The following is a 15,203-nucleotide window of genomic DNA, read 5'->3' as shown; positions in this document are numbered from 1 at the left end:
TGGCAGTGAAGTTTCATGAGTAAAACGAGTTCAGCAGTGAAATGAACGGCACCGCAAACTTTTGAAGAGTGAAATGCTCAGACTCCATACACTTTGTCTATGTCTGTTGCACACCTCATTGCTTCCGCCGATGAAAAGACTGTTCAAGAACAGCAGACGCTCCAGAGGTATCAAGTGCGACGCCATTTAGAAAAAGGCCGCATGACGACGTTTTTGTTCGCTTCTGCGATTGGCTGGCGAAGTAACACAACCCTGCACCGTTTGTGTGCCTTGGTTGCCAACTGCTGTTTTTCTTTAAGTTGTGTTTTTCTAAAGTAATCATTATTTTACAATTTGGCTTTACTTTTTCTTGGCAGTGTTCTTCCTGCACTTCTTTGCTGCGCAAGTCGATTTGATGTGGTTCCTTGTTTGCCAAGTAAAGGAGAGGCGTATTTCACAGGGCGTGCCTGTAAAATACACCTTATTTCATTTCTCTTTTGTGGGTTTATGCATTTTTATGGCGAATGGTGGCCATTATTCACATTTGTACTTGTAAGGTACCCCCCTTGCATAGAAGTTACCTTGGCTTGCACCCCCCCCCCCCCCCCGAAAACATATCCTGCGTATGTGCGTGGCATACCTTTAGTACCTTAACAGTTGTAATCCATGAAATAACCACATGTGAGTCCTAAATTAAAACTCGTAATACAAGCAAACGTTGCGACTCAAGACATAGTAAAATAAAGGGAATAAAGCACTTGAAGAGACGGAAACAAAAATGGCGATCCCAACATGAGCACTAGTCCTCGCGTTGTGTCCTCCCTTTTCGTTTGTCTTTTCAAACACTTTTAACCTGCTGTCACGCCTCATGAACGTCAGCACAGTGCAAATTACTTCTAATGCAGCCAACCTGTGCTCCTATTCTTGGCAATTTTAGACGCATAATTTGGACTTGCCACTGCTAATCGCCGGTGTTTGCTGTTGCTTATGCAATAACTAACGTGTCGAAATGTGACTCAGTAGCTGAGCTTCTGTATAACTTTTTCCAGATTGCACTGTCAGCCCTGCTCCGCTGCTGGAGCCAAAGCCTGAACCAGAATCATTCGAGCCTTACGAAGGTGGGCACATTGTTACAGCGCATACCTTTAGTACCTTAAGACTCGTAATCCACGAAACAACCCAATGTGAGTCCTAAATTCAGAACTCGTAGTACATGTAAACGTTGTGACTCAAGACAGTAAAATATAGCACTTGAAGAGACGGAAACAAAAATGGCGATCCCAACACGAGCACTAGCCCTCACATTGCACCCTCCCTTTTCGTTTCTATCTTTTCAAACACTTTTTACCTGCTGCCACACCTCATGAACGTCAGCACAGTGCAAATTACTCCTAGTGCAGCCAACCTGTGCTCCTATTCTTGGCAATTTTGACGCATAATTTGCACTTACCACTGCTAATCGCCGGTGTTTGCTGTTGCTTATGCAATAACTAATGTGTCGAAATGCGACTCGGTAGCTGAGCTTCTGTATAACTTTTTCCAGATTGCACTGTCAGCCCTGTTCCCCTGCTGGAGCCAAAGCCTGAACCAGAATCATTCGAGTTATACGAAGGTGGGCACAATGTTGCAGTACATTACATGGCATAAGCATACCTTCAGTACCTTAACAGTTGTAATCCACGAAACAACCCAATGTGCGTCCTAAATTCAGAACTCGTAATACATGCAAACCTTGTGACTCAAGACAGTAAAATAAAGCACTTGAAGAGACGGAAACAAAAATGGCGATCCCAACACAAGCACTAGCCCTCACATTGCGCCCTCCCTTTTCGTTTGTCTTTTCAAACACTTTTTACCTGCTGCCACGCCTCAGCAACAAGCCTGAATGTCGGCACAGTGCATATTCTTCTAATGCAGCCAACCTGTGCTCCTATTCTTGGCAATTTTAGAAGCCTAATTTGCACTTGCCACTGCTAATCGCCAGCGTTTGCTGTTGGTTATGCAATAGCTAATGTGTGAAAAGGTGACTGAAGAGCTGAGCTTATATATATCCTTTTCCAGAATATGCTGTCAGCCCTGCTCCCCTGTTGGAGCTGAAGCCTGAACCAGGACTGTCTGCACTATACGAAGGTGGGCATATTGTTACAGCACATTACATAGTTTAAGGATGCCTTTAGTTCTTTAAGAGGAAGATGAAGTGCTTTACTTGTGGATCACACCTCGCCCGTCTCTGTGCTTTTGTGGGCTTCTCACTGCAATTGTGGGGTCTACTTGCCCCATACATCGCGGTGATGTATGTACAACCGCCCGAGGACCATCCTGGTTCCCATTCATCCTCAGATATCGCTTCGAGGAAGCAAGGAAATGCATCGAGCGGTAGCGAGGACATAGAGCTGTACTGTGCATCAGGTGACAAGTCCTCGGAAGACAGCTTTTGACTTGTCCAGTAACCGCAAGGCCAAATGAAGAATTGTCAACGCATCTTCGGCACCAAGTTCAACCACCGTGAGAACTGCACCTCAACGATGGCCTCACTGCATCCTGTTTGTGCCAGAACATGCTACTGACAACCTACATGTCCTCAACAGGCAAGCACTCTGCGTGTATCTAGAAAATACCGTGCCGAACGAGATCAAGGATGTCAGGATAAACACTAGGAGAAACATCCTGGCAATCAGTGTTATGAACCCGAGTGCGCTGAACACACTGTAACGTGGCTGGGTAACATCAAGGTCCTATCTATTGTGCCAGCGAATGGTGCCACAATAACAAGAGTCATCTATGACATTGACATCGAAATACCTGACGCAGTCCTCCCAGTTCTCATGAAACCAGCAAGTGAACATAACGTCATTGTGAACATTGGTCGCCTCGGTAACACATGTTGCGCGAGGATAACATTCAAAGGTGACTGTCTTCCATCCTGCATGAAGGTTGGCCAGTTTCGCCACCAGGTTTGACCATTTATTTCAAGACCAATGCAATGCTTCAACTGTCAGAAGATTGGCCATGTGAAGGGTGTTTGCAGAAATTCCGCAGTGTGCCTGTGATGCGCCGAACCTCACTCAGAAGACAACTGCAGTGCAACCTTGTTGAAGTGTCCTAACTGTCAAGGTGATCACTGTGCCTCTTCCAAAGACTATCCCCAGATAAAGGAGGAGATTGCCATTCTTAAACAAATGGTGAGAGACAGCTCTACCCATAGAGGCCGCTGAGAAAGGCCGGCGAAGACCATGGAAGGTCCTCACAACTGCAGATTGTGGGAATGCGCGACCCTCGCGCCTCCCCTGATGTTTTTCCCGCATAGCGCGTCTCCTGTGGTCCCGCTTCGCAACGTGGCCTGCATGACGTCAGCGCGGTCGATGTGGTTAAAGCGCACTCCGAGAGATGGCGCTAGTGTTGCGCGGCTGCGGGGTTACCCTCAGCGGGAGAGACGAGGCGCGCTCTCTTGGCTTCGAGACAGCAAACGGGCTGTACGTGCAGCAACGCTCTTCCCCGGCGGGTCGCCGAAGCAGCGCGGACATTCCGCGCGCGCCCGGCGCCCGATGCATCTGCGAGACCGCCTCGCGTGGCCGCCTTCGAACGCGCCACGTTTCGCGTGACTATACACGCGAACGACCTGGCGTTGGGATCCAGCATGGGGCGAACATATTCGCTCGCTTCCGGTCGCGGTAAGTCGGACTTCTAGATTTGTCGCGCGCCCATCGGCATGTTTTGTGGATAGCAACTCGGCTAGCAGGCATTGATGTATGAAAGGTGCAATAAATGCCCTTGTGATTGTTTGCACTACTGTGTTGTCGTTCCTTTGTCCCAAGAGTACGGTGTGAGAGAATACCCACATCAGATCCCACAAGATATAAACTTTTCAAGAAAAGTCGACTCGTCAAGCAGCACCATCAGCAGAAGTTTCCAGCACCCCAAACACTGATGTTGGAAGGGAGAAAACTGCCAGATCTCTCTCTGCAAAGGAATGGCCACCTGTTATGCGTACACGAACGGCAGAAGAACCACAGCAGAAGCCGCCCCCAGTACAGCAAAGTGCTGTATTCGAGGAGTCGCGGAAAACAGATGAGCAAGTGACAGCTCTTCTTAGGCCTTTAATAAATGTCATTCGCGTCTTGCTAAACAACATTCACACACCATCTGCCAGAAGTGCGCTTCAAGTACTGGACACCTCGAGTTAGGCGCTGGCAACGCTCAAGACGATCATGGCTCCCCAGCCACTGCTTTTCATGCATGAGGTTCAACAAGCAGCTATTTTTCAGTGGAATCTCTGCGTACTCGGAACACGCATTTCGGATTTCCATCGCTTTGTGTATGCCGATATGTTTCCCAGTATCGTAATTTGCGAGCCGAACTTTTCAAACATTATCATGCTTTCTGGATGTGAATCGTTTGTCATCAACTGTTATTGAAAACAGTAAGGGTTTGGTGTTTATTTGCCATGACCTCACTTACATTCATCACCCTAGGCCACCTAATGATGATAATCAATATATATGCCTAACAGTGCAGAAAAATAGATTTACCTTTACTGTTGTGGGCGCCTACCTATCTCTCTCAAGTTGATTTGGTCACGAAAGACTGCGAGACATCCTTTCCTCAACTCCAGATTTGTGGATCATTATTGGAGATTTCAACGCCCATCATACACTCTGGGGAAGTAAGAAGATCAACACGAGAGGCACAGCTCTGGTATCTTTCGCCTCCAGTAATGAACTTTGGCTGTTGAATCACGGAAGTTCGTTTCTATGTGGCTCCACATACAGCAGCTATCTTGACTTGGCTTTTGTCCACGAAGCCTTGTCAGATGTGCTGGATGGTTTGCGGACATAGAGACGCATAGAAGCGGCCATATTCCCATGTACGTCAAGATCAGAAGATTGTCTCCCTCCAAAATACAAGATACGTTTCAAAGTGTGGGCTGGACCAAATTTCAGTCTGTCATGGAAGAACACTGCAAAGCCAATCCATCTTTCGACTTGGAAGAGGCAATCAAGAGCATGGTTCAAGACATTATGCATGCTCTTGCATGCTCTTCGAAACTGATGTAATTTTATGTGGAACTAGAATGACTTCAAGCAATCCGACGACTTGCTGTACGAAGGTACTGATGCATGAAGGCAATGGACCATTTACGGACTGCCAGACGCACCCAAAAGAAGATCTAGCGTTGGTTAGGAAAGCTCGAATCGCAATATTGGACTGCCTTCTGCGAGTCGCTAGATCCATGCAAGCCTTTAACGTAACTATGAAGAATGGTGCGCGGTCTTTGGGCACCCCCTGTACAGCGGTTCCCATTCAAGGCTCTAGCCCTCTCTCAAAAGAGTCTGGAGATTGGCGTGGCAGAGGAGTTCTGTGCCAGATTATTCGGCCAACTCACAGCTCCCAACATTCCACCGCCTTCGAGTAGTTGTCCGCCACCATGTGATCACCGCATGGATCTACCATTCTCAATCCATGAACTTAAGGCGGTATTACCTTTGTGTGGCCGTACATCAGCGCCAGGACCTGATGGAGTTTCCTACTGAGCTGTGTGTCACCTGGGTGAGCGAGCGAGAGGTGCTCTCCTTGAGCTGTACAATGAATCTTGGAGAGATGGCACGCTACCAATAAGCTGGAAGACAAGTCAGCTTGTTCCACTGCTGAAGCCTGGAAGGTCGCCGTTGGAACTCTCATCATATCGCCCGATTGCTTTGGCAAGCTGTGTGGGCAAAGTAATGGAGAGGATGGTTCGGCCTGGAGTGGTACTTGGAGTACCACAACGCCTACTTTAATTCCATGGCAGGCTTTTGACGTGGACTATCATTGATAGATCACATTGTCGACCTGGTCACCTACGTTCAGCATGAGAAATGCCGTAAGCGTCTCTGCAGTTCTTTGTTCGTCGACGTCAAAGGGGCGCATGACAACGTTGCGCATGAAGCCATCCTCTCTGCTCTCGAAGAGGTAGGAGTGGGTGGTCAGACGTTTAGCTATCTCTCCATAAGATCCTTTTTTTGTAAACACCGAGGACTGCCATACTCCTCTACATTATAGCTTCCGCAGCATCCCCAAGGGCGGTGTACTTAGGCCTGTGTTATTTAAGCTAACCCTAATTACACGTGCCAAGCACAGTCAGGCTATCAGTGTACGCGAATGACATCTGCATGTGTACGTCTGCAGTAACACGCCTACAGTTGCGAACGAGAATTCAGAGCTGCCACCCAAACTGCTGTCTACCTCCATAATCGAGGCCTGGAAATTTCCTCGGAGAAATGTGCACTAGTGCCATTTACACAAAAACCCATGACAAACTACAGCATAATAATAAATGGCCAAATAATACCATGTGTTCAATCTTGCAAGTTTCTAGGTGTCATAATTGACAGGGACTTGTCATGGAGCCCTCACGTATCATACATGAAAAAACAGTTGACAAGCATCTGCCACCTGTTCAAGTTTTTCACTGGCAAGACTTGGGGAATGTCTACAAATGCTATGCTACAACTATATAGGGTACTTTTTCTTGGATTTCTGTGGTACAGCTTGCCAGCAATAACCAGCACAGGCAAAACGAATCTACGCACGATACAAGATGTTCAGGCTCAAGTGCTCCGGATCTGTCTAGGCCTGCCTCAGAGCGCATCCACAGTGGCTACTATAGAAATTGCTAGAGACAACCTTGTCAAGACCCACATTGAAATTGAAGCACTGAGGACCCATATAAGGCATCTTGCCAGTACTCCTCGCCACCACCTAGCCTCTGTACCAGTGGACAAACCACACAAACCTTTCAGGCAAATGATAACCACACATGATGAATCATTGCCAGCTTGTTTCACTCCGGCTGCGAGACTTTCGATTCCTCCATGGTGCCTTGCTCAGCCAAAAATCAACCTCACAATACTTGGCATAATGAAAAAATCTGATCTGTCGTCAGCTCACATTACTATTTTTGTACGAGAACTACCGCTACTCTACACATATCTACACTGATAGATCTGTCCTGCCAAATAGCTCTGCTGCAGCAATCGTGATACCAGTGAAAGTTACAGCCATAAAATTTAAGACGACTCGCGCGACATCATTGACGGCAGCAGAGCTTGCAGTGCTCATTACATTGGTGATGAACCACCACACAAGTGGATGATCTTCTACGATTCAAAAGTGACACTGCAGTCTCTGCTGTCACCTTTACGACACGGACCACACAAACAGCCAGTATTTCAGATTACAGAGACGATGCACCATATAAATGATGCAGGCCATGAAATAACTATCAAATGGCTTCCAACTCACTGTGGGATTATCGGCGATGGACGTGTCGATCAAGCTGCCTGTTCAGCTCGTACTAAGGACCACCACATGCCAGTACCACTTTCTAGAACTGATGCAGCACGGAAGCTCAGCCTACTTGCTCACCAGTGCATCACGTCGCAATGGAATGAGCCGCATTTCAGGAATTCCCGACTATACTTCCTTGATCTCACATTAAGCCTTCGAGGCCCATCAAAGCTTCGCTGTGGAGACGCCATGCTTTTGTATCGACTGTGGTTGGGCGTTGCTTTTACCAAAGCATGTGTGTTTTGCATAGGGATGGCCGATACTGCAACCTGTGACCGCTACGGCCACGAAGAATCAATTGGCCATATTTTGTGCGACTGCCCGCAGTACAGTCCACAGAGGGAATCCTTTCACCATGAACTCGATCAGCTGGATGACCGACCACTATCGGAAGAAAGAATTCTACACCATTGGCAGGAGGTAATGTCACAGAAGAAGGCCGTGCAAGTGCTACTGCGCTTCTTACAATATACCGGGCTTTGCGAACGTCTCTAGCTGGAACGCTCTTTATGTGTGTCTGTGTGTGCAATTTTTTTCTTTTTTTAACCCTTACCTCTCTGTCTTCTTTCTAACCCCTATCTCCCATCCCAGTGTAGGGTAGCAAATTGGAGACTACTATCTGGTTAACCTCCTTGCCTTTTCCCTTCATATCTCTCTCTTTTAGTACTTTAACAGTCATAATCCACGAAACAACTCAGCATGGGTCCTAAATTCAGAGCGATTCATACATACTAACGTTGCAACTCAAGGCATAGTAAAATAAAAGGTGTAAAGCATTTGAAGAGACGGAAACAAAAATGGCGAATGTGACTTAGTAGCTGAGCTTCTGTATCACTTTTTTCAGATGACGCTGTCAGCCCTGCTGCCCCTGTAGAAGCGGACGCCTTAACCAGGACAGTCCGGGCTGTGCGGAGGTGGGCACATGGTTGCAGCACATTACATAGCATAAGCATACGTTTAGTACTTTAACAGTTGTAATCCACAAAACAACCCCGAGTGAGTCTTAATTCAGAGCGATTCATACATGTAAAGGTTGCGATTGAAGACATAGTAAAATAAAGGGAATAAAGCACTTGAAGAGACGGAAACAAAAATGGCGACCCCAACACGAGCACTAGCCTTTGCAGTGCATCCTCCATTTTTGTTTGCCTTTTCAAACAATTTTTACCTGTTGCCATGCCTCAGCAACAAGACTGAACGTCAGCACAGTGCAGATGCATCTGATGCAGCCAACCTGTGCTCCTATGTTTGGCAACCTTAGAAGCATATATTGCACTTGGAGGGTGTCTACCAACCAGGAAAACTGGGAATTCTCAGGGATTTTGAGTAGTCTGGAAAAACTCGGGGAATTTGTGCCCCTATCAGGGAAAATAAGCTGTAACTTTATCGAAAGGGTCAAAAGTCGATTTAATGCTGGCTTGAGTAACAGACAGGAATCGTAATGAATCATCTTTGATGCTTGTCGTCGGCTGGGGCAGTTGCCAGTGTACAGTCAACGACCGAATTTCCGGATTCCCAATAATTTGGACGGCTTCACGGCACCACCACGTACCCCATAGAGTCATGTATCAGAACGTTTGAAATTTAGAATGCAAGAACTCTTTGCCGTCCAACTTTCCGGACATTTTGCGGTGACCGCTGGTCTGAAATGGCAATAATCAAAGCCACCACTGCTGCCATTTCGATTACTTCGCTGCCTCGAAATGTCGCTCACGCCCGCAGATTCGCTGACAGCCGTAGCCACCACTGCGGCAACGCTAGGCCTAGCTGCTTCTACGTTCGCTATGAAGCTTCTTGCCGTTGGGTGCCATGTTTTTTATTGAAAGAATTCGCTGCTTTCAGCAATGGCACAGACTCCGCCTTTGTGCTCCTTGCGATTGGCTTAGAAGCTCGGAAAGCATGGCGCGTTGCATAATGTCGGTTCCCGAAAGTCAGCTTCACCTCTGTACAGAAATTGTACTTAGTGAAGCATACGTAAAAGTATAGCAGTGAAGCATAACAAGCATGGGAAGGGGCTATTGCCACAGGACACAGTATGTATTCTTTAATTATACAAGCGTGCACACTGTATTTCCTGTCACAGTACGAGCACCGATATGCCTAATACGTGTACCAACAGGCCTTCAGAGCATTTTCGAATATGCCTGTGGCGGTTTGAGCCCTTAAGGGCAGAAAATGGCATGCATTTATTTTTTCCAACTGGCCGATTTCGCGGACGTTTTCGCGGCCCATAGGGAGTTCGAAAAATTGGACGTGGACTGTGCTACTGACCAAGAAGATGCTTCAAATGGTCCATGGGGTGAACGAGTGGCGGAAGGAGGACAAGAACAGAAAGAACCTACGAATTGAGGAATGAACGGGAAAGGAAGGGTGCTGCTGCTGTTTTGAAGGAGCTTGAGCTCAAAAAACAAAGTGTTGGCTGATGCCGAAATGCAGGTGTTCCTCATCCAAACCAAAATAAACTCTTTAAGGCAGTGAAACACAACACTGAGGCGTCATGCGCGGGCTGAGAGTATGTCAGGACAGTTGAAGTTGACTTACAGGCTCTTGAGAGAGAATCTCAATTGTGATAAAGTTCGGGCCTCATACCACTGAGCTTGCTATCTGTTGATAGAAATAGCCCATATTCGAAAATATTTGCTTCTGTATGCATCTCCATTTAATTCATATTTGAGAATGTCCGACTCGATTTGCTATTTTTTTCTAAGACATATTATTTGGTGTGCATATTACTAACCCCTCCCTTTTATTCTCTGTTTGAATAACATAAACACTACTCCTTAGTATTCAAATTGGATTAAGTCAATTTTTAAAATTTTGTTCGTATGCTTACGAGAGAGTGACAGCTTCAGGCGATATGGTTTCAGCCCGTCTTGACATAAAACATAGTTCTGCATCACTCAGGGAATTTTGCAAAGGCACTCAGGGAAAACCTGGAAAACTCGGGGAATTTGGAAATGTCAACTTGGTAGACACCCTGACTTTACTAATGCTAATCGCCTGTGTTTGCTATTGCTTATGCTATAAACAGTGCATCAAAATGTGACTCAATATCTGAGCGTCTGATAACTTTTTCCAGATGATGCCGTCAGCCCTGCTACCCTCCTGAAGCTGAAGCCTGAGCCAGGACCATTTGGGCTATATGGAGGTGGGCACATTGTTGCAGCACATTACATAGCATAAGCATACATTTACTACCTTAACGGTCTTAATCCACGAAACAACCCAGCATGGATCCTACATTCAGAGCTGGTCATACAAGCAAACATTGTGACTCAAGACATAGTAAAATGAAAGGTATAAAGCACTTGAAAAGACGGAAACTGGCGATCCCAACACGAGCACTATTTATCGCACTGCATCCTTTCTTTTCATTTCTGTCTTTTCAAGCACCTTTTGTGTGTTGCCACGCCTCACCAACAAGACTGAACATCCGCACAGTGCAGATGCATGTAATGCATCCAACCGGGGGTGATATTGGCAATTTTAGAAGCTTATCTTGCACTTGCCACTGCTAATCGCCCGTGTTTTCTGTTGCTTATGCAATAACTAATGTGTCAAAATGTGATTCAATAATTGAGCTTCTGTATCACTTTTTCCAGATGACGCTGTCAGCCCTGCTGCCCCTACAGGAGCGGACGCCTTAGCCAGGACACTCCGGGCTGTGCGGAGGTGGGCACATGGATGCAGCACGTTACATAGCATAAGCATACGTTTAGTACTTTAATAGTCGTAATCCACGAAACAACCCAGTGTGGGTCCTAAATTCAGAGCTTGTCATGCGTGTAAAGGTTGTGACTCAAGACAGCGAAATGAAAGGTTTAAAGCACCTGAATAGATGGAAACAAAAATCACGATCCCAACACGAGCACTGGCACTTGCATTGCGTCCTCTCTTTTCGTTTCTCCTTTCAAACACTTCTTACCTGCGGCCACGCCTCGGCATCACGACTGAATGTTAGAACAGTGCAGATGCCTCTAATGCTGCCAACCTGTGCTCCTATTGTGGCAATTTTATAAACACATAGAGTAAGCTTAGGTTTAAGACCTGTTTTTGGGAAACCTTTTCATCATGAGCTCTAATTACTCCAACAGGACATTGCTAAGGCACTGAACGTAAGTTTACATATCGTCCATATACAGTAAAACATTGTTGACCGTAGTTGGCTGGGGCTCGGAAAAAGTATGTACAAAGCGGTAGTGCTGCCTAACCGAAATAGCATGAGATCGGCCACTTACCTGTCAAACGGAACTCGGCAAGAGTGCGATGAAAGGGGAAAAAACATGCAGTATTAATTTACTTCGTGTGACAAACATGTTATTTTCTTTTGATGCCGCGGCGGCCTAGCAGCGACAACAGTGGCGTCAAACTTGCTGAAGCTGTGAGCCAGCTTTTCAGCCATCCGCCTCTTCTCGGCAAACGCTCGCATGGTAGATTCCTCATTGGTGTTGCATATTCTCTGTGCACAGACGTGGTAGCGTTACAGAAGTCGTGGGGCACCTTTTCATTGCAGGGTGCTGTTCTCGTCGTGACGATTGCGTTCATGAGGCTGACGTAACGCGCAGCCTGCCACTGTCGGGCCTGAATCGCCCGTGCTGTCACTTACCATGTCGTCCTTATGACTGTTGCTAGGTGACGCTTCGGCAACAACAGAGGCAACGATGGTGAAAAGTCGGCCCTCGTAGCAGACATCTCTTTGCGGTCGCAGCATTGCTGCCAAGAAACTACTTCGCATTCCAAATGCCACACACCGTAGTCAACCATCTCGTGTGGCAGCGTCGAGTTTTCACGTCGCGTTCGATAGCACGAACAATGTCTAATTTTGCAATGCTAAGCACCCGGCGTGTTTTTTATCCGAGTTTCGGCATGACGCGAGTTCTCGCTTGCACGACGCCACAATGCTCTCTACGAGACGTTCATTTTAGGGATCGCCAGCCGTTGGCGCGCAGGCGCGAGTAAGAGCAGGTGTGAGAGAGAAAATTTGGGGGCTTTCGCTCCTTGAATATATGACCCTGCCCAGGCACCACGGAGGAGGTTTACAAGTTGCGGGTCGCTTTTTTCGTCGTGACGATACATTAAATTTCTTACTAGCATTGCTCCAGGAGGGTACATGTAACCAGCAGACCGAGACCTCAGGAGAGCACCTGAGGTTATAATAAAGCAGGTGGCGCAGAATGTTCACGGCACTCGAGGGGTAGCAGGGGCATCAGAGCCGGAAGCAGGGCAGCCATAAGTTGGGGCCGCAGAGGACGAAACGTGCCAGGAAGTCTTCGCATAAAAAATTGGTGGAGAGCCGATCTTCACTACTTTTAAAACGAAACTACTGTTTAAGCGGGTACGGTTTTATGAAGTTTTACTGTAGCAGTGCACGTGTAAGTGGTGCAGTCTCGTGGACAAACATCACCAGTAATTTAGTACGAGCTCCCCGTTATTGTAGTCAAGGCAGTGAAGTAATGCTTAAATTAATGTTGCACCCGTAAAATACCCCTGGCACGCGTAGGCCTTGGCGAGCCCCAACGCACGAAGCAGTCCGGCTTCTAGGCTTGGTGTTCTGGAGGCGCCATCAATAATGCGAAATAATGACACGTCGTTACAATTAGTAAAAAACACGATCGAATATATTTACGTCCAGCCGCCAACTTGCGACACTAAGTTCAGTGCTACCATGCCGCGTGACTTCTGCAACACCAGTCAGAACTTTGCCTGTGAAGGTACATCGGACAGACATTCTCGTGCCTTCGATGCTGTTGCCGAGTCAGTCATCATGCACCGGCAGCCTTTCAGCCACCTGCGTTCAGCCGCGGTTGCTAAGGCACTCTGCCTTCTAGATTTTCAATATATGCGCTCCGGGCTCTACCCCGGTCGCTACTGCTCCCACAGAAACATCTGTGATGTTATTTACCAGGTACATTGCCATCAGGCGCGAGAAAGCTATGATCCGCCATAACTGACTTAGTACGAGTGCCGCAGGAGCGAGACAGTCTGTCCGACCAGCGCCTCATTTGGTCCGACACAGCGGTCGTCAAATCGGGCGTCAGTGCCTGCTGTTTCACCTATTTTACCATGCCGGCAGCATGCCTAGGGACAAATGCCTGCAAGAAACCTCCTCTGTAGTGCCTGGGCAGAGTAATCTATTCAATGAGCAAAAGCCCCAGATTTTTTTTCTCCCGCGCCCACTCTTACTCGTGCCTAGGCACAAACGGCTGGCGATGACTCAAATGGACGTCTCCTATGCTCTGGCGCGGTGCCGAAATGATGTTGATGTGGCTTCACGCGCAAACGCACAGGGTGCTTGGAGGCCGTTGTGCTGATCTCTGAGGCTTGTTGTTCTGCCGGGCTGCCTGATGGAGACGACGCACCGGCGTGTTTGCACGACAAAAAGTGGAAACACTACGTGTTAACTGATAGGTACGCAATAAGCTGGTGCGGTTTATGCGGATACAAAACACATTATGTTCAATGGCTGCTGAGTCGGGGATTTGACTTTACTACTTTTAAAACGAAACTACTGTTTAAGCGGGCACGGTTTTATGAAGTTTTACTGTAGCAGTGCACATGTAAGTGGTGCAGTCTCGCGGACAAACATCACCAGTAATTTAGTACGAGCTCCCCGTTATTGTAGTCAAGGCAGTGAAGTAATGCTTAAATTAATGTTGCACCCGTAAAATACCCCTGGACTCCCACATCATCAAATATGAATGCAATTTTCCCTCAAATATTTTCCATGTTGTCCTTTACTATTGCTGTATGGTGACCTAAGTTGAGCAAGACCCCTAGAATAGGAGCTCTTTAACACAAATAAAGTGTGTTTTGACTTCTATAAATCTGCACATTATACCAACAATGCACTGCTCTTGCAGGTACACCTTCACTGCATGGGCGGAAATAAAAGCTGTTTAGCCTTCAAACAGGGAGAATGCTGACGTGCAAAGCAGACTCCTGCAGGTACCGGAGAGGCACACTGTTGCCAAAGGGGATGCCATGGAAACCCTGTGGTCGTGCCTGACTCCACAGTTCTACAAGCTTGTGAACAGTCGGGTCCTGCTCCATGGCCGCAAAATGAATTGTGGCCAGGTGGCCACAGGAAATTAGCTTGTTTTCATCGGCAACCCACTTTTTCACCATCGCATAAGAAGGAGCATTGTCCCCTAATGTTCTTGCGAATTTCTTGTGGTGCGAGTTCTTTTTTCAAAAGGTATTGAATGCCTGCTTGCTTTGCGAATTTCTCCATTTCCATACTTCAGCTTCGCGACCTTGGTTTAAACCGCTGTACCTTAAACCAAGAACATCAAAATAAATCCGGATTGCTCATGAGACGATTCAAATAACTGAATAACATATTGCATTGCAAAACAAGACCACGCGAAAAAGATTTCAAGGGTGGGCTGCGAACTTTTCAGGTGCCCCTCGTACCTAGAATTGTATGTATATTTGTAATTACCTGTATGTACCTTATTTTGGCTAATAAAAACTCGGGACAAAGACTTTCTGATTCACCCTCGTACAAGTGCCAGTTTATAAGCGATCTTGTGCTTGAAAGAGCATCATGATCGCTGACCTCTCAATTCATAGATTTCGTGTCGGTGGCCACATGAATTGATTATTTATGACAATGCAGATGAATCCTACACGCAAATGCCTCAAGAAACATCTAACTGTTAAACAGGAAGGAAACAAGAAGCACCAAATGCGTCAAGCAAAGGCTGAAGTGTCAAGTCCCACTAGTTCTCGTGTGTATAATGAACAGTATACTGTGGGCTGCAAGCGCTCGCACTCATCAATGGGATGCAATATAGAGACATTGCTGATAGTTGCAGATTCAACACACCTGCTCCAATGTACAGCGCATAACAAGAAACGCATGTATAAAAAGTGACCAACTCGTGTCAACCTGCACC

At 46.9% G+C, this 15,203-nt stretch overlaps 1 protein-coding gene across 13 annotated transcripts in view; it reads left to right on the top strand.

Moving 5' to 3' along the window:
• Nucleotides 1-14,797, top strand: part of LOC139049575 (protein TsetseEP-like) — a 31,936-nt gene extending 17,139 nt beyond the window's left edge. For 7 of the 13 annotated variants that reach the window (XM_070525126.1, XM_070525130.1, XM_070525125.1 and 4 more), the window contains 7 exons: nt 1,029-1,097; nt 1,523-1,591; nt 2,041-2,109; nt 8,150-8,219; nt 10,385-10,453; nt 10,908-10,977; nt 14,166-14,797. In XM_070525126.1, the coding sequence (XP_070381227.1) occupies nt 1,029-1,097; nt 1,523-1,591; nt 2,041-2,109; nt 8,150-8,219; nt 10,385-10,388 (281 nt within the window). In that variant the 3' untranslated portion in view covers nt 10,389-10,453; nt 10,908-10,977; nt 14,166-14,797. Of the gene's footprint in view, nt 1-1,028; nt 1,098-1,522; nt 1,592-2,040; nt 2,110-8,149; nt 8,220-10,384; nt 10,454-10,907; nt 10,978-13,592; nt 13,714-14,165 lie in introns of those variants that run through there. The other 6 variants (XM_070525131.1, XM_070525127.1, XM_070525128.1 and 3 more) reach the window with 4 other exon arrangements.
• The last annotated feature ends 406 nt before the right edge of the window (nt 14,798-15,203 follow it).

This window comes from Dermacentor albipictus, chromosome 9, assembly GCF_038994185.2.
Source record: "Dermacentor albipictus isolate Rhodes 1998 colony chromosome 9, USDA_Dalb.pri_finalv2, whole genome shotgun sequence".
NCBI classification, from domain to species: Eukaryota; Metazoa; Arthropoda; class Arachnida; order Ixodida; family Ixodidae; genus Dermacentor; species Dermacentor albipictus.
Note: the sequence above shows the minus strand (reverse complement) of the source record. Positions and strands in the feature narration are given on the sequence as shown.